The sequence below is a fragment of the Pyrus communis genome, chromosome 9, assembly GCF_041283825.1.
Source record: "Pyrus communis isolate YQ-2024b chromosome 9, ASM4128382v1, whole genome shotgun sequence".
Classification (NCBI taxonomy): Eukaryota; Viridiplantae; Streptophyta; class Magnoliopsida; order Rosales; family Rosaceae; genus Pyrus; species Pyrus communis.
The window spans coordinates 3,965,547-3,984,367 of NC_142573.1; the positions used below are offsets into that span (position 1 = coordinate 3,965,547).

The window sequence follows — 18,821 nt, forward strand, 5'->3', positions numbered from 1 at the left end:
CACTAAATGGGGTTACACGTGAAGGGGCGTGTTGGCAATCCCACATCGATGGGGGAAGTCAACAAGGGTGGCTTTAAATATGATTACCCTACTCTAACTAATATTGAGACCTTTTGTGGTAAAACTCCACATCTGATGAATTGGGCAGATGGTAAAGTTGGGGACAGTATCAGTGTCGTTAGGGGGGCTCCCCAAGCCCGTCGATCTAAAAAATTCCAACACTTCCTGGGTCAAATTTGCCACATCTACAAAGCCCTTGTTTCATTCATTCTCACATCACTAAAAACACCTACAAAGGCTTGGTGGAAACTCAAGCTCGAATTTATGCTTGAAAGGTAAATTATTATCTTTTGCTGGCCAGGCCACTTTTGTTCAGTCTGTCACCTCCACTATCCAATATATGCTTTGCAGATAATATTACCAATTACCATTACAGATAACCTTGAGTGTCAAAGATTTTTCTAAGGCAAGAGACGTTTGGCAAAAGTTGGAAAGTATAAACATAGTCATACCACATTGATTTTCATGATTGGCTTCATTTTAATCTCACCACTAAATCACTCATATTGGGGGGGTTTAGAGTGGAGGTTAGTATTCTCGTTGCTTGTTGGTTTATTTGGTATTGGCAAAATAAATTTGTTTTCGAGCAGGTTTTTGCAATGTTTGATGAGCTTACAGTCGCTATTTGTGCATATTTTCATGAATGGTTAGCCTTCTAATACTCACAAGATTGATAAACGCCGTAAGATTGAATCTTTGCTCCACTGGAAAGCTCTTCATTCAAAATTGATTTAAACTTAATGTTGATGGTTTTAAGAAGAAAAATAATAATCCTTACATAACTAATAACCGGCTGCCGTGCCTGAGGCAATACGTGTATGGAATCATATACTGAGGATATTGTCACTTCTATGTTACGATTTGAGGAGAGAAAGGCGGAGTAGGGAAGCCGGCCGGGAGGAACAGCTCCTGATCTTAGCCGGGAGGCAGGGGTAGCCTGGCAGACCAGATTTTTTTTTTTTTTTTTTTTTTTTCAAATTAATTATTGTATAGAAAGACAAGGATATGTTGTATCATAAACTTATAACTTGGTCCCTTATTGAATGAAAGGGCAGGCTTCTGCTTTGAATAATACCACTTCGGACTTCAGTCCAATTATTGTCTTCCTGTTCGGATGAAAAAACATCTCATGTATAATTGTACGGATGAAAATTGCTGCTTTACACTACACATATAACGTGATTAGAAATTCCATGAAAATTTACAAACAAAACCACGTAGGGATGCGTCATAGGCTGAAAAGGAGTAAGGATGTTTGTACATAGGGTGAAAAGGAGTAGGGATGTTTGTACATTCCTTCCCCACAGCAAAACCACATAGCAAAAGGATTACACACACAGCTAACACATCAATAAACACAAAATAATCCATTAGGTCAACGATAAATCATTTTATATGATAATATCACATGCATGTCAATTAAATAATTCTCCTGTTCAACTAAGGTCAATAAAATCTATTTGGCCTAATTGGATACGTGGTCCTCGTGGTGATAAGGTATTTGGAAAATAGCATATGTAGTAAAAAATTCGGATTTAAACCCTTGTGGTGATAGGGTATTTGAAAGACAGTCCATTTCTATTGGGCCACAACAAAGGGAGTGCAGAAATTCACAGTTTTGTTTTTGGGTTTAATAGAGAGATAACGGAAATTTGGTTTTTGAGCTTAAACCTAACGGACTTCATCAAAAGGGTTCAAAACCCTTTTTTTGTACCACATGGCTATCTTCCGAATACCCTATCATCACGAGGACTATTTATACAATTAGTCCAATCTATTTTAACGTGAATATCACATGCTAAAACTTCTCTTCATTAAACTTTCTTAAAAGCAAAAAATACTAATCGACTCAACCTACTTGTGCAGATATTGGATGTGAAAAATTAGCACTTTGCCAAATAATATTCCGAGTGAGCAAAAGAGAGAAAAAAATAACAATGGCACACAGACAAAATATAAAAGTTGAGGAGCCGGGTGATATAATATTAGACATTGCAATTGTAGGCTCGGACGACTCAAGGAGAAAAAGGTTGCTTGGACCACTATTAGGAACATTACAAATCAACACTTAAGAGGTAACATGCATGCTCTTCTCTTCTGCCATAAAAATTCATGTTGCTTTCATATAATTAATTAATTAATTAACTAGTTATTCGTGTTAATTATCTAGAGAGCACTCTCTAACATTTCCATCCTCCATCGTTTTCTTCTTCTTCAGAACAAAGTTTCAATCATTTTTTTATTTTTTAAATACCTTTTACTTTAACAATATTAGCGATTAGTTTTGGGTTGTCTTTTAATGAGCTCGTGTGCTTCTGTTGCAGTGCGTGTTTGAGGAAAAAGGGAGCGTACTTGAACCAGCAGGAGCTGCAGTAGCCTCTATTAAAAAACTTTATGAACTCTTTGTAGCGAAACGACGTAGTTTGACTCGTTTCATTTTTAAATTTTTGTTTCCTCAGGTGCAAAGCGACGTCGTTTGGCTTGGGTTTAAAAAATAAAAAAAAACCTAAAACGGAGCATCGCCCTGTTAGCAATCCAGAAAAGTAATGACTTTAAAAAAAAATACCCCACTTTAACTAATATCGAGACCTTTTGTGGTAAAACCTCACACCTGATGGATTGGGCAGGTGATAAAGTTGATAACAGTATCGGTGTCGTTAGAGTTCCCACCCCACCCCCCACCCCCCACCCCCCGGGGGACCTGCCGATCCAAAATAATTTCAACACACCCCACTGCAGAAAACCAAAACGCAGCACCAATGCACCAGAGCAAGGGGTGAAAACCTGGATTTTGGGAACGATCTCCAGCGACTAGAGGTGCGAGCACACCTCTTTGCGTCTTTGTGGCTTCGCCAATGCACGTCTCAATATTATTTACGAGGAGTTCAGGATAATTACTTTAAAGTGTTAATAACAATCTCTTTCTTATTCTGTTAGGTCCGGTATATAGAATTTTCTGATTTGAATTCTATTTTATTTCCTATCTAAAAGTCTTATACTTATACACAATAAAAGAAAGCTTTACACAGGTGCAACAGCACAGCAACATTCCCTGCTGTCCAGGTGCAAACGCACAGCCAGCACACAGCACAGGTGCAACAGCAATAATAAAATGTCATCCCTGTTGTCCATGAGTCAGCAATCACATGTCCTCCTTGCTGTCTTTCCTTTATGGCAATGATGACTATAGTTGTAATGATGGCAGGTACATACACCCATGCTTGCCGACTAGGATTCTGCACTGCATGTGGAGCATCAAATCATGGAGTGGATGAACCGGCAGATTGACTTGGGTTAACAGCCCCCCGCAAGCGAACAGGTGGGGGAACAACTGGAAGCTTGGAGACAAGAAACTTAAATCGTGAAGAAGAGAGGCCTTTAGTAAAAATGTCAGCAAGCTGGTCTTGAGAACACACATAACTTACTACGAGCTGTTTTCGAACCACCTTTTCACGAACATAATGGTAGTCGACCTCCAGATGCTTAGTGCGCGAGTGGAAGACTGGATTGGACGCCAGGGCAATTGAGGAAATGTTGTCACACCAAATGGTTGGTGGAACCAAATTTAAATGAAGATCTTTGTAGAGAGACCTTAACCATGATAATTCTGCAGCAGTATAAGCTAACTGGCGATACTCCGCTTCTGCACTCGAACGTGAAACGGTCTTCTGCTTCTTTGAACTCCAGGAGACAAGATTAGAACCCAAATAAACACAGAAACCACCCGTAGAATGACGAGTATCAGGGTTGCCAGCGTAATCTGCATCCGAATAAGCTGTCAACGTAGCAGTTCCTGGTTGATATAGTAAGCCATGATTATATGTAGCCTTTAGATACCGAAGAATTCTCTTGACTGCCATCCAGTGTGTGTTTTTCGGGGAATGCATAAACTGGCACACTTGATTCACAGCGTAGGACAGATCAGGTCGTGTGATGGTGAGGTACTGGAGCGCCCCCACAACACTGCAATACATCTCTGGTTTGACGTAAGGATCGCCAATATGAGCACTCAGTTTCTGACCAGACGACACAGGAGTAGAAATAGGTTTGGCATCTGTGAATTTTGTGCAAGTGAGGAGATCCAGTGCATATTTAGACTGACAAAGATGCATGGCATCACCATTATACTTCACTTCAATGCCTAATAAATAACTGAGCGGTCCCAAATCTTTCATTAGAAACAAACTACCAAGTTTCTGAATCAAATGAGCCACCTGGCGTGGATTGTTCCCTGTTATAAGAATGTCGTCGACATAAATTAACAGAATAATATATATACCCTGCCTGTCAAACACAAAAAGGCTGTAATCACACGTAGATTCCTCAAACCCTAGTTGAAACAAGAAATCAGATAACCGTTGAAACCAAGCCCTAGGCGCTTGTTTGAGACCATAAAGAGATCGATGTAGCTTACATACATGATGAGGAAACTGGTTGTCAATGAAGCCTGATGGTTGTCTCATGTAAACATGTTCATTTAAGTATCCATGCAAAAACGCATTATGCACATCAAATTGGCGTACAGGCCACTTCTTTGACACAGCAAGACTCAACACGAGTCGAATGGTGCTATGCTTTACCACAAGGCTGAAAGTTTCGGTGTAATCCACACCAGCTTTCTGATGAAAACCATTGGCAACTAACCGAGCTTTATGTCGCTCAAGAGTGCCATCAGCGTGACGTTTAATTTTAAACACCCATTTGTTGGGTAGCACATTCATTGTAGAATTGTACGGAACTAAGCTCCAAGTTCCATTTCTTTGTAGTGCATTAAACTCTTACGCCATAGCTTCTCTCCACGCCTGATGTTTGACTGCCTGACTGAAACAGGTAGGCTCAACAAGAGAGTTATCAAGTGCAACATGCATAGCATATTTTGGATTTGGTTTGTGAACCCCTAATTTAGACCGTGTAGTCATAGAATGTCCAGTATCACTAGGGACAGTGGGTTGCACACGATGTTCAGTTACTAAAACTTGCTCATTTGATGATAGTGAGAGTCCTATAGATAGGTTAGGGTCTAAAGGTGGGTTGAGCTGTGATACAGGTTCAACCATGGATGGTGGATTAGTGGGTAATGGAAAGATAGGTAAGATATGAGGGAAAAAATTGTTACCTTGTTCGTCGACACTGTCAGAAGGAGATGTGAGTCCCTTAAAAGGGAATGAGTCCTCGTCGAATAGAACATGGCGAGACAAATAAACTCGTATTGTGGTCATGTCCAAGCATCTGTATCCTTGATGGTTCAAAGAATATCCAAGAAAAACACAGGACTTTGATTTTGGTTGTAACTTGTTTTGCGTGTATGGTGTTAGCCATGGAAAGCAACGGCAACCAAACACCTTCAAAAACTCATAATTGGGTTTTCTTTGAAATAATTTCTCAAACGGAGATGTATCAAATAATACACGAGTAGGTAATCGGTTTATTAGATATGTGGCACTTGAGCATGCATCAAACCAAAACGTAGTTGACATGAAAGACTGAGCAAGCATAACCATGGCAGTTTCGACAATATGTCGATGTTTTCGTTCAGCTAAACCATTTTGTTCAGGATGTTTAGGGCAAGAAAAACGTTGAGAAATACCATGAATATCAAGAAACCTTTGAAAAGAATGATTCTTATATTCACCACCTTCATTACATTGAAGAGTTTTTATGGATTTGTTAAACATATTTTCAACTTTGGCTTTAAACTTCACAAATATCGCAAAAACTTCAGATTTTTGTTTCATGGGAAAAATCCATGAATATCGCGAATAATCATCCACAAACAACAAATAATAACGAAAACCTTCGTTAGAAGGAATTGGAGAACACCACACATCTGAATGAATAAGTTGCAAAGGAAATTAAGACTAGACTCGGACAATTGGAAAGGTAATTTAGTACTTTTACCTAGAGGACATGACTCACAAAAGCGTACATCAGAGGTACCATGAATTGGTACCAATTTTTTTGAAATTAAAAACTTGATTATTGGTTTTGCAGGATGGCCAAGACGTGCATGCCACTTTTGAACCGACACTCGAACTCCCACACATGCAGTAACAGAATGCTTGAGACAGGCACTGCCATTTGGAAATGGGTACAACCCATTCTCACATCTCCCTCGGAAAAGCGTCTTCCGTGTCTTGAGGTCCTTTACAAGGAAAACATGGGGAAAAATAAGTAGGTAACAATCATTATCTAGGGTAAACTGATGAGCAGAAAGGATATTAGTGGAGGCAGTTGGGCAATGAAGAATGTCACGTAAAACAAATGAGCAAGATTTAGTTTGAAGTTTACTGGAACCATAATGTGCAATTGAGATGCCCGTGTGATTACCTACACCTCCTACTCCTTCATTCCCGTGATACTCTTTGGGATTGGCCAGATTGTGAATGTCAGGAGTAATGTGTGCATTGGCTCCTGTGTCTAGGAGCCAAGAACCATTCTGTTGTTTGTTAAGAGTAATTGGTGAAGAAGTCATGGCCGAGAGTCGTTTGGCCGGAATTCGTCCTTCAAAGGCAGTGTTCATGCGCTGGTAGCAATCCAATGCAGGATGACCTGGTTTACCACATATCTGACACACAATTCTATCACCACAAGAAACAAACCTTTCGCCAGTACCTTGATTATTCTGCGAAGCATTGTAATGGCGAGGATTGGGACCTCGTTGAGCACCACCACGATGTGAGTAGTTCCCGCGTCCACCACCACGAGAACGACCACCCCCACGTCCTTGAGAAGCCATGAAGGCATTAACAGTGGCTCCTTCAACCAACGGAACATTGTGTTCCACCATTCTCCTTTCTGTTGTCAGCAGCAAGGATTCAAGGGCAGGATAAGTGATAGGGTTGTCACGAGCTTGTGTTGCGCTCACAGTCATCTCATACGCTGGTCCAAGATTATTCAACACAATCTGGACCAGTTCATCATCACTCACAGGTTGCCCAGCAAGAGCAAGATTGTCAGCAATCGCATTCATGCGATCAAGGTAATCCGCCACAGAGAGATCACCTTTTTTGGTCTGCAACAATTCATTCCTTAGAAACAAAATACGATTCTAAGACGTGGATGCATACCTTTGCTCCAGAGCTTCCCAAGTAGCTCGAGCAGTTCTTTTGCTTGCCACCACAGACAAGACAGACGCAGTCAGAGATCCATTAATCCAGCTAAGGATCATTTGATCCTGTTGCACCCACGTTGTGTACACAGGATTCACGGTTGTCAAACCAGCTACATGTTTTGGGGGACACACCAAGGTGCCATCAACATACCCCATCAAGTCCCGGCTTTTTAAAATAGGGAGAATTTGAGCCAACCACAGTGGGTAGTTGGTTCTATCAAGTTTGATATTGACGATAATGGAAAAAGGTTGAAAGGTGGTGGTTTGGGGGTTAGGGTTGATAGCAGGGACATTGTTTCCAGCCATGGAAGCGATGATGGACAGAATAATAGGTTAGGATCTTTGTCGTTTGACAAAAAAGGCTCTAGAGACCATATAGAATTTTCTGATTTGAATTCTATTTTATTTCCTATCTAAAAGTCTTATACTTATACACAATAAAAGAAAGCTTTACACAGGTGCAACAACACAGCAACATTCCCTGCTGTCCAGGTGCAAACGCACAGCCAGCACACAGCACAGGTGCAACAGCAATAATAAAATGTCCTCCCTGCTGTCCATGAGTCAGCAATCACATGTCCTCCTTGCTGTCTTTCCTTTATGGCAATGATGACTATAGTTGTAATGATGGCAGGTACATACACCCATGCTTGCCGACTAGGATTCTGCACTGCATGTGGAGCATCAAATCATGGAGTGGATGAACCGGCAGATTGACTTGGGTTAATATAAATTCACTCATAGAATGAGAAAATGCCTTACGTCATTTTCAAGTCTGGAAAATGATCCTCACCGGATCTTTTTTCTAGGGATCTATCTTAAGGATCCCGTGATCATGATCATTTATCGTACATTTTGTAGTCAGTTTTCATTAGGTACTATTTATATTTAATTTTAAATTTTAAATTTTGAAATAATTTCTGACAGCACGATGTACGATGAACAGTCACGTTCATGGGATCCCTAGGATCCCCTGGAAAGGATCCGGTGAGAACCTTTTCTGTCAAGTTTGACACCATTTGAAAATTGGTGAGACATGAAAAAGTCCTTGATCCTCACTCCCCCCCTCCCCCCCCCCCCACAAGGCAGGTTTAAACTCGCCCGTGATTAGAAGATACTAGAATTTGTACCGGCGCGTTGTTGCGGGGTTGAAAATTATATTAAAGATCGGAAAAGGTTATCACTTCAATGCTTATATACATCGAACTTAATCTCAGATATATCCATAGAAAATTGGCTGAGAACGACGACTACACAACGGCCTAGGACCTTGCACAAAGAGAATAAAAGTTAAACAAAAAGTCTAAAGAGAGTGAACAAACATTATATTTCATTGCATTCTATGACTCTAATTATACACTTCACAACGGCCTAAGGATATTGCACAAACAGAATAAAAGTTATAAAAGACTAATTAGAGTGAACAAAAAAACATTATATTTCACTGCATTCTATAACTCTAATTATATATAGAGGAAAGTGGTTTCTAATTGATTAAATGAAGCCTCACTGACTCACACGTACAGACTTATCTAAACTATTACCTTCAAGAATGTGCATCTTCTAGAGCTCACTTGCCTTTGAAGCCTCATAGTCCTAACCGAGTTAAACCAATTAATAAAGCTCATTTCGATAAAACTTGCACACAGAATGAGAAGCCAGTCTCAAGTACAAATGCTTACTTGAGTAATATGAAAAGCCTGCTCAAGTCGCTGAATTTGAATCCATTGTTCAGTAACAATGTCGTTCATCTGCAAGCAAAGACAAGGAAACCAATTGCACAATGACACCATGCTCATAGTCTCATAGACCGAAGATCGTAGGAAGCATATCAGCATATAGTATACGACCTTTTGAGCCTGCGAGGCAACTGTTACAAGTCGATCCTTAGCATCCCGTGCTTTCGACTCTTAAACGTGAAGATCAAAGTTGAACCTTCTAGACGCCTCTCATAAAATCCGTACGTAAAAAGCAACTCCAAAACTTATTTCTCAAAGTCCAACACTGGATTGGAAAATTCGAAAGAATTTATAAGGCGGTGGGATGTTGTACAGGGTTGGTACCTGGAGCTTGAGAAATCATAGAGCTTGCCAGTTTGGGAAAAGATGATAACAACAGCTTCAGGTTCACACAGAATCGACAGCTCTCCAGCTATCTTCAAATCCCCTCTTCTCCTCTTTGAGAAGGTCACCTGCCTTGCCGGCAAGTAGTTGATCTGCACAGTAGTCATGGATCTTTCAAATACTGCAAAAGATCTTATTGAAAGAGAAGTTTCTGCTTTTGACCAAAGTCCTGATAATAGCCTCTACATGCTTCCAGCAACTCCACGGGTTTATTGACTAAATTTGTGGCTTTATCATTATTAAAGAATTGTTATTCCTGTAAGTAACACTCTTTACTTTTAAGTTGGCGATTGATTGGTTTGATGCTAGAAAGTAAAAATTGATGAATCTGTTTCTTATATCCCTTATCAGGTTGTCATAATTAGCGACTAATCATAATCTGTATATAATCTTTGTACGATTTTAAAATTCAGGACTTAAATAATTTGTGTAAGATCTTGATTATCATGAAGTTTTTCTGACTGTTCTGTGGCGAGGAAATACAAATCTGTCTTTTCTTGTTTACCTTCTAATCTCTGTATGTAACGATGTAAACCATTAATAACTTTTGTATCAGGCACTATTGGAGTCCATGGGTACAAAAGGGTCTACTGGACCTAAAGTTGTTGCTGCTGCAGAAAAAAATGCTGCTATATTAACTGCAAAAGCAGGTGCTAGGGATCCATCAGCGATACCATCCATTTATCGCATATCTGCTGCCCTTCATTATCCTGGTGGTGAGTCTTCATTCATCTGCTATGACTGGAGGGCACTGCCTCCATTATAGGCTTGGTTTTGGAAGAAATACACCCTCCCCACTTCTCTGAGGCTTGGCAACAGAAGATCTATTTTGCCTTCTTTTTTGAGTTGTGTGTGTAGTGGTTTGTCAATTGCACTTAAGAAGAAAAACAAAATGCATCAGTTTTTCAATAAATTGGTAAAGCTCACTGCAAAGTTAGATTTTATGCTGGTGAGTATGGAGGTGCTGTTACATGACAGCCTGCAAGGATCTTGTTTTGAATAATTTTTAGCCCATAGGCAGTAAGACACTGTGAATAATCTTTAGTTGTTACTCTTTCCTGAACCTAGGTACGAAGTAGTTTTGGTTGAAACATGAAAACAGAACTCTGATTAAATGGTGCTCTCATGATTTCGTGCTCCCTAAGCTTGTTACATTTATCAATAGTAATATAACGATAATCAGTTTGGCTTTTAAATTTGCTCCTTAAGCTCAAGGATGCCTAGCCTGAGTTTAATGAATGCTACCATATGCATGTTCTGACATGTTATTTGGTTCTATTTCATTGTTTGTGTGCCTGCTTAATGGGTGCTTTCAGTCCGAACTTACATTTACTGGATAAACAGGTTTGGAGGGTTCAGACGCTGCCTTATTATCAATCCTAGAGTCCCTGGAATTCTGTTTAAAACTTCGTGGTTCTGAAGCTAGTGTGTTGGAGGACTTGGCAAAGGCAATCAATTTGGTCCATACACGACAGGATCTTGTTGAAAGTGGTCATGTGTTGTTGAACCATGCCTATAGAGCTCAACAAGAATATGAAAGGTAAAATTTTACATGGCCTTCTTTTACAGGAAACTAGATTGCGTAATCCTCCAAAACTCCAAAGTTTCAGCAAGCAGACCTTGGTCAAATAATATAAACTTGAATTCCATCTTGAGCATTGTGAGATGAGGGAAAGTGCAAGAAACTGCTTTCTTCTTTCTTTTGAGATTCACATGATTTGTTGCGCTAGATATTATAAATTTTTTTCATCCAGATTCTAAATGTATTACAGTTTGCTCTGTTTATTAATAAGCATTGTAGGATCTCTGACTATGTTTTTGGATTAACATGCACTTAATTTTTATCTACTACGGTGCAGGACAATGAGCTATTGTTTAAATGTGGCTGCTGACTAAGAGAAAATTGTCGTGGAGAAATGGTTGCCCGAACTTAAGGCTGCAATTTTGAGTGCTCAGAAGTGCTTGGAAGATTGCAACTATGTTAGGGGATTGGTGAGTGACCACCATACGCGGAGTTAGTCTGCATTTTGTAGTTGTATAGACAGTCCATTTTTCTACCTTAGCAGTATAAGTTCCTTCTGTTTTTGTTTTTTATTTCCCCTCTTTAATTGTCTGAACTGTAATACGTTCTGCAGCTTGATGAATGGTGGGAGCAACCAGCAGCAACTGTTCTTGACTGGGTCCTAGTCGATGGATTAAACGTTGCTGCCTGGCATAATCATGTGAAGCAGCTCCTTGCATTTTATGATCAGGAGCACTTGTGAATATTAATCGAGTACTCAGCAAACAAGATTTTCTCGGGATCTCCCCGGTCTTCCTTGATCAAATTTGCCACTTCTACAAAGCCCTGGTCTCATTCATTCTGGCATTACTAAAAGCACCTACAAGGCCTGGTAGAAACGGCTCAAGCTCGCTTCCTGCTTGGAAGGTGATTCGTCATCTCTTGCTGGTCGGGCCAGTCTTGTTCAGTCTTCCACCTCCACTATCCCAGTATTTGGTATGCAGACAGGGTTTAGGGTTTAGAGTTTAGGTATGCAGACATGGTTGGGCCAAGTTTGCCTTCCGAAGTCTCTTGGTAGGCTTGGCTTGAAAAACATGAGTTATGAACAGCTCTTCTTGCTAAGAACTCTTGGAGATTGATGGAGGGGATAATGGTCTCTGGGCAAAAGTTCTCAGTGGCAATTACATTGACCATTGGGTCAGTTACTCAATGATAAAACTACTTTAGGCTTTTCTTGTATTTGGAAAGGTGTTCTTGAAGGGACTAAACTTTTGTATGAAGGGCTACTTTGGCGAATTTGGAAATGGTAATATGGTAAAATTTTGGACTGACAGATGGGCTAAATATGGTATTTTGCTTCATTATGGTAGTTGCCCGCTCTCGGACTATATGCTTAAGGCTACCGTAACTGATTATTGTTACAATAATTTTTGGGATATACACTACTTGTTTTACCAAGGGAGGTTGTTGAACAAATTCTTAGCATTCTAGTTGGTTTTGATACTTTGGAGGATAAGTGTAGTTGGAGTGGAACACAAGTGATGTTAATATGTTGGCCATTAATTCTAGTGGTTTTCCTAATTTGTGATAGAATCTCATTTGGAATCTTCATATTCCTTCGAAAGTTTAGACTTTTTTATGGCTGCTCACTCTTGATAAGCTCCTAACTAATGATCAAAGGCTGAAGGGGTTACGACTGATAACCCTAAGTGTTAAAGATGTACATGTGGCTTTATATCAGCGCCTCATGTTTTTAAAGATTGTCCAAAGGCAAGCGAAGTTTGGCTGAGGTTGAGGATGTATAATCAACTAAATTGATTTTCATGATTGTCTTCATTTTAATCTTAACACTAATTCACTCATATTGGGAGGTTTAGAGTGGAGGTTAGTTTTTTCATTGCTTGTTGGTTTATTTGGAATTGACGAAATAATTTTTTTTTAACAAGATTTTCCAATGTTTGATGAGCCTACAATGGCTATTTGCGCATATCTTCATAAATGGTTGAAGGCTAATACTCACAAGATTGATCAATGTTGTATGATTGAATCTTTGCTCCACCGAGAAGCTTTTTATCCAAATCGATTTAAGTTTAATGTTGATGGTTGTAAGAAGGAAATTAAGAATTCTTTACCTAACCAACCGACAACAAGAGATATGTTGATGTTGATGGTTGTAAGCTCTCCTCTTTTCTTTTTTTTCCTCCCCTTCTGTTTAAACGCTCAAGATTTTATCTTTGTAAAGAGAGAGAACAAAAAAAAGTAGAGAGAGAAGAAAATATCAGGGAGAGAAGGAAAGGGAGGGGAGAAAAAAAGGAAGGAGAGAGAATACCGTCCTTATAACTCGGTCCCTTATTGAATGAAAGGACAGGCTTCTGCTAATACCAACTTCAGTCCAATAGTCTTCTTGTTCTGGAAATTAACAACTCCATATGATGAAAAGACATCTCATGTATTATTGTACGGATGAAAAGTGCTGCTTTTTGCACTATTACATTTAAAGTGATTAGAAATTCCGTGAAATTTTCCAATATCTCGTTGCATTGATGAACGGATGAGATATAAAAAAAACAAAATTTTATACTTTCATCTGCTACGTTGATGCTTAGGCACACCGAAAGTCACGGTATTGTACCCAAAACCCTAAAATTCTCCTCATGAATTATGAGTCTAATATTTTTCAGAGTTGTTATCAGAACTTGCAAACAGTGTTTTATGCATGTCGGTCTCGAAGTTATCAACGAGGGGTCATGATAATTATTTTAAATTGTTAATAACATTATCTTTTCTTATTCTCGGTAGGCGGCTACATCCCTACAATCTCAAAATATGCTTAAATTCACTCATGTACAATGCGAAAATGCCATATGGCAGGTTTGACACAATTTGGAAATTGGTGAGACATGAAAAAGTCCTTAATCCTCCCTCCCGCACACGGCAGCCCTCAACTCGCCCGTGATGAGACGACATGACATGTCTTTTGCGAATGACAGGGAATTGGACAAAACCATCCCTTCTTTGTTTCAATAATTGTTATGAATTATCGTATAACCATTAACCTATGAGTAGATATGAACAACGACTTAATTGCCACTCATTTTCACTATAAAAGGAAAACATTTCATCACAAGATTGTAGTGGGGACAGAGAGGGTTGTGGTTGTTGTAGATAAACATGGAATTGGATCCAATCCGGACCTTAGTGTTCGGAACCTACAAGTCCACAAATCTTGACCGTTGATTGGTGTGCAAGTCAAATCAGGGCCATTGGTTGTGTGCGGTGCGTCGGGAAAATGAATTAATGGAGACCGTTGAATTCAATTTGTGCAGCCCAAATTTGTTGACTTGGAGGCTCTGGACACTAAGGTCTAGAGCGGATCCAAATCCGACAAACCTAGGTTTCATCACAAAGCAGGAAATTGAATTAAGAACAAAATAAACAGATTGCGGGTAGGAAAAGACAGATTTTTTAAGGTGTCAGGAACACTGTTTAGTACACCGAATGTAATAATACAATTGGTTGGAAACTTGTACAAAAAAAAAAAAAAAAAAAACCCAACTTTTTATATCATATGATGTATCAGACCATATTCCCGACATCAACGAGATTTTGATGTCACGCATACAAATAAAGCCTTTTATTAATGTCACATTATTATGTCTTAATAAGATCTTTATTTATTCCTGGCAAGTACCATATGAGAAATGCTAAAAAGATTCTCTACGGACTCTTTGTCTGTCACTTCATGTTTTTGACACAATGTTTTATAATGTTAGCACCAGAATTGACTGTAAACTGTAAGGTGACAGAGGGTCTATGAAAACTTTAAGAGAGTCTCCTTAACTTTTCTTATACCATATTCTGACACAATGGAAAGTAGCCATTTTTCATTGTAAGTTTTAGTTTTCACACGTATTTATGTTCTGCAAGACAACCGCAAATAAAGCTTTCTGTATGTACAACTTTTATCAAGTTTAAGAGTTATAATTAAGATATTCCCAATTGTGCATATATATATATATATATATATATATATATATATATATATATGTTTTAGTAGGCTCCTATGCATCATTTGTTTCTGTGTGAAGAGAAAACACGAATAAATACATGCAACAACCTATTGTTGCTGATAGTGTACGCTTCAGACTCTTGAAATTTGTAGCCACTCTACATATTTCATGTGTATAGAGTGGTACATCAAGTATGTCAGACTTGATACATCAAGTACCATAATGCAATTGATTAAAAAACAAGATTTCAAACCTTTATTCAAGGTTCAATCTACTTCCCCACCATCCCATACCATTTTTTTCTTGTCTGGTTTGGTGGTAGGGAATGAAACTTATCTACGTTCACTTCTTCTAGTTTGCAGCTGACTGGTTTTTCCATTAGTGGAAAAACGGAACACGGATACCCTCCGGATCTATTATGTGAGGATCCTAGGGATTTTCACATCTCAATCATTCATCCTGAATCATGCAGTCAGGTTTCGTTAGGTACTATTTGTGTTTAATTTAAAATAATAAAAGTAAAATTATTTCTAATCACACGATTCACAATAAACAGTTGAGATGTGGATATTCCAAGGATCTATGGGATCCGTTTCAAGGAAAAGCGAAGCTTGATGGACCCCAGGTTATAATATGGGATCTTTTGATGGTCATTCCAAAATAGTCATTCCTTATTTGTCTGTCAATGACAATTAATTAATTTGTTGACTTAATTTTGTTGTGTACTTGTAAAATAGCCAACCAGTGTCCTTTTTATATCTAAAAAAATTGTATAATCCTACAGAAAATATTTAGAGCGGTGATATACCCACCTCAATGTCTTATTTTCCCACCCACCTTATATTTACACCCATCATAAAAAGTGAAAAAATACATTAACTCTTTTCCCACCCACCATTATTTTCAAAATAACCCTACATATTTCTTTTTCAATTTTTTCTTGCTTTAAAAAAATTATTACAAATTAAAAAATAAAAAATAAACAATTATCATTAAATGAAAATACCCAAGAACTCCAAATATCACCAACAGCAACCCTCTCCCCAAAAAATTTGCAGAACCGTCACTATCAACTCTCCAAATCCCCAACACCAAGCGCCCCTCCTCTATCAACAACCATTGCAGCACCACCACGTCTTGAAAACCGCTTCAGTACCCAATTTCTATCGTTTCCAATTTGAATTCAGACCACATAAGAGAGAGTGTGATTAAATTGGAAGAGCTTCACTCATAGTTTGGTGCTGCACTGGCTTTCCCTAACATCAAATTCCTCCAAATTCAATATATGGTAGGTATCCAAATTGTTTCAAAACACCAAACACGATCGGAGTTCAACGAGTGTCGGATTCGTGAGTCCCCTAATGTAATCTGGTATATGAGCTTCTCTCCTCATCTATCTTAACATTATAATAGTCTTGAAGACTAACTTGCTCTACTCTCTGGTGAAGCTTGATCACACCTTCCACAACATGCGTTTTATTGCGAGCCTCGAGGCTTTGCTTTGTCAAGTCTGAATTCACCCTATAAGTTTAATTTCTGAACTTCCTTTCCTAGGAAAGCTTGTGGGGATTCATGATTTTCTTTTTCTTTTTCTTATTTATGATATTTTAGGTCTTTTTTAATTAGTATAACTAATAATTTGTTTTAAAAGAATCAATTTAACTAATAATTATGTGGCAAGACATGATTGGTTGGTCTTTAGGTTTTTAAAGGTCATTTTATACTAGGATAAATTTGTCAATAAGAGTATCATTTTATGATGGATGTGGAAATAAGACACTGGAGTGGGCTTAACAGCACTCTATTTATATTAGACCTCGGCAATTGATATATAAAAGGCAACCTCTATGAACGCATTCTTAGAGTCAATAATATCAGAGCTTCTTAGAGGGGAAATAGATAGGTTGTAAGACAATGTCTTGGTTTCTTACGGTTATCTTTCTGGTTACTACTCTTACATTTCATACTCCTGCAGAGGCTAGTTATGAGGAGATCCAACCTTCTGCAGTAGTTGTTGGCACTGTCTACTGTGACACATGTTTCCAAGAGGATTTCTCAAATACCAGCCACTTCATTTCAGGTAAATTTTCAACAAGTTCTTCATCAATTTTATTTTTCGATTGTAGCCCGTTCAATGATTTCCGTACACCCCTTCTCTTCTTCCATATACACTCATGTTTATATTTTAATCTTTAAATTTGAATAAATCAAAGAAAAATTAAAAGAAAGAAATAAACAAAAGTGTACAAATGGAGAAAATGTAAAATCTAAATGACTGAAAACCTTTATACAGGTATTTCCTAAGAATCAACCATACAACTATGAAAAATTAAATAACACAGATCAACTGCAAAAAAAAATCTCGCCTAAACTAACTCCTTGACAGTAGGATTCTGCTTTCAATCACGATTTCTTTCCAACAGACAACAAAACGTTGGAAGATGTGTCATCGTAACTTGTCATTTTATTGTCAGTCAACAAAACGTCCTGACATGTTACGGATCCATTATCCACAATATCAATAATTTTGTGGGGTTTTTGTGCAGGGGCTTCTGTTGGTGTCGAATGCAAAGATGGGACTTCAACAAAACCAAGTTTCAACGCACAAGTGAAAACAAACAGCCATGGGCAATTCAAAGTCCATCTGCCCTTCTCAGTGAGCAAAGATGTCAAGAAAATTGAAGGATGCTCCGTGAAACTAATCCGCAGCAGTGAACCCTACTGTGCTGTGGCCTCATCAGCCACCTCATCTTCCCTACACCTCAAGGCAAGAAAGCAAGGGACTCACATATTCTCTGCTGGTTTCTTCACCTTCAAGCCTCTCAAGCAACCCAGCTTATGCAACCAGAAACCCAGCATTCAGAATTCCAAGAAATTAAATTCCCAGGAGTTCTCAGAGATGGCATTCCCATCCTCCTCTCAGGTGAACCCCAAAATGCCTGATCCCTCTCTCAACCAATCTGATCTCCTAGGTCTCCCAATCGATCTCCCAGGACTCCCAGGTCTCCCAGGACTCCCAGGACTCCCAGGTCTCCCAGGCCTCCCAGGACTTCCAGGGCTGCCCCTTGCTGCCGAAAAAACTACATCTAAGTCCTCCAACTCCAAAACTTCAAAGAATGGGCAACTAGGTGATAATAAGGAAGTAGCCCATCCAGATTCTCCACCAGCAGGTTCAGCACCATGATTCCCAACCTGCCACCTATCCTGGTTTCCGTTGGGTTCCTATCCTATTGGGCGTAACCCGTTTAAGTACAATAAGCCCATGTAGGTCTTCTGTGTTGTGGTTTCCTGAACTTCTATGTATATAGTCTCTTCCTTCTCTTTTGAGAACTATGTGAAATATTGAATGTTTAAGTTTTATCTTCTTTTCCCATGTTCTCTCTACTTTTCCGTCTTTCTTCTCTAACGAGAATGTGTCGTTCATAGACAACTACGAGTACGGTAATATAATACGATTCAATTATTAGTTAAATACAATAATTATCGTTGAAACTCAAAATTTCAGGATAAGAAAGCCACATGGATTCAGAGATAAAAATTATATATATATATATATATATATATATATATATATATATATATATATATATAATATTATATATATAATATTATATATATCAATTATTATTGAATATTACCCGAGCATGAAAAAGGTTATGGGTATTTTTTGCCGAGAGAGGAAAAGCAGAAGTGGGTCGGCCATGCTTTTACTATGTGGGCACCTTAGAGAAACCTAGTAAAAATGAACCATTTCATCAGAAGGAGGCAAATAGCTGTACGGAACGACGATGTCCCTGAATTAGGTCATCTTCTTCGAGTGCGACGAGCCTTATCACATACCTTTCCTGTTTCCATCGAGTTTGATCGACTTCGACTCGTATTGCGACCGAGTAGCAGGGTAATGATTATGGGAAAAAATTTTAGGGTTAGGGTTTTGGAGAATAATTTTGTGACTAGGGTTTAGGGTTTTGGATTGTTTTCACAAAATCATTCTCCACTGGTGAAATAAATCACCA

General features: G+C 38.7%; 2 protein-coding genes across 2 annotated transcripts; both read left to right on the top strand.

Annotated features, from left to right (window-relative positions):
* Window positions 1-8,913: 8,913 nt before the first annotated feature.
* Window positions 8,914-12,375, top strand: LOC137738880 (AUGMIN subunit 5). The gene is made up of 5 exons (XM_068478352.2): window positions 8,914-9,552; window positions 9,851-10,010; window positions 10,639-10,834; window positions 11,154-11,286; window positions 11,430-12,375. The coding sequence occupies exons 2-4, from the start codon at window positions 9,866-9,868 to the stop codon at window positions 11,188-11,190; spliced, it is 378 nt and encodes a 125-aa protein (XP_068334453.2). The 5' UTR covers window positions 8,914-9,552; window positions 9,851-9,865; the 3' UTR covers window positions 11,191-11,286; window positions 11,430-12,375.
* A 3,489-nt stretch (window positions 12,376-15,864) lies between these two features.
* LOC137738879 (uncharacterized) lies at window positions 15,865-18,178 on the top strand. Its single transcript, XM_068478350.2, has 3 exons — window positions 15,865-16,176; window positions 16,254-16,885; window positions 17,352-18,178. Exons 2-3 carry the CDS (start codon window positions 16,720-16,722, stop codon window positions 17,987-17,989), a joined length of 804 nt encoding a protein of 267 aa, XP_068334451.2. The 5' UTR covers window positions 15,865-16,176; window positions 16,254-16,719; the 3' UTR covers window positions 17,990-18,178.
* The last annotated feature ends 643 nt before the right edge of the window (window positions 18,179-18,821 follow it).

Bases quoted from the DNA above. Each gene is read 5' to 3' on its own strand.
- LOC137738880 (XM_068478352.2), top strand. From the start codon at position 9,866: ATGGGTACAAAAGGGTCTACTGGACCTAAAGTTGTTGCTGCTGCAGAA. The intron at 10,011-10,638 runs GTGAGTCTTCAT...CTGGATAAACAG, and splicing joins TGCCCTTCATTATCCTGGTG to GTTTGGAGGGTTCAGACGCT. The intron at 10,835-11,153 runs GTAAAATTTTAC...ACTACGGTGCAG, and splicing joins GCTCAACAAGAATATGAAAG to GACAATGAGCTATTGTTTAA.
- LOC137738879 (XM_068478350.2), top strand. From the start codon at position 16,720: ATGTCTTGGTTTCTTACGGTTATCTTTCTGGTTACTACTCTTACATTT. The intron at 16,886-17,351 runs GTAAATTTTCAA...GTTTTTGTGCAG, and splicing joins TACCAGCCACTTCATTTCAG to GGGCTTCTGTTGGTGTCGAA.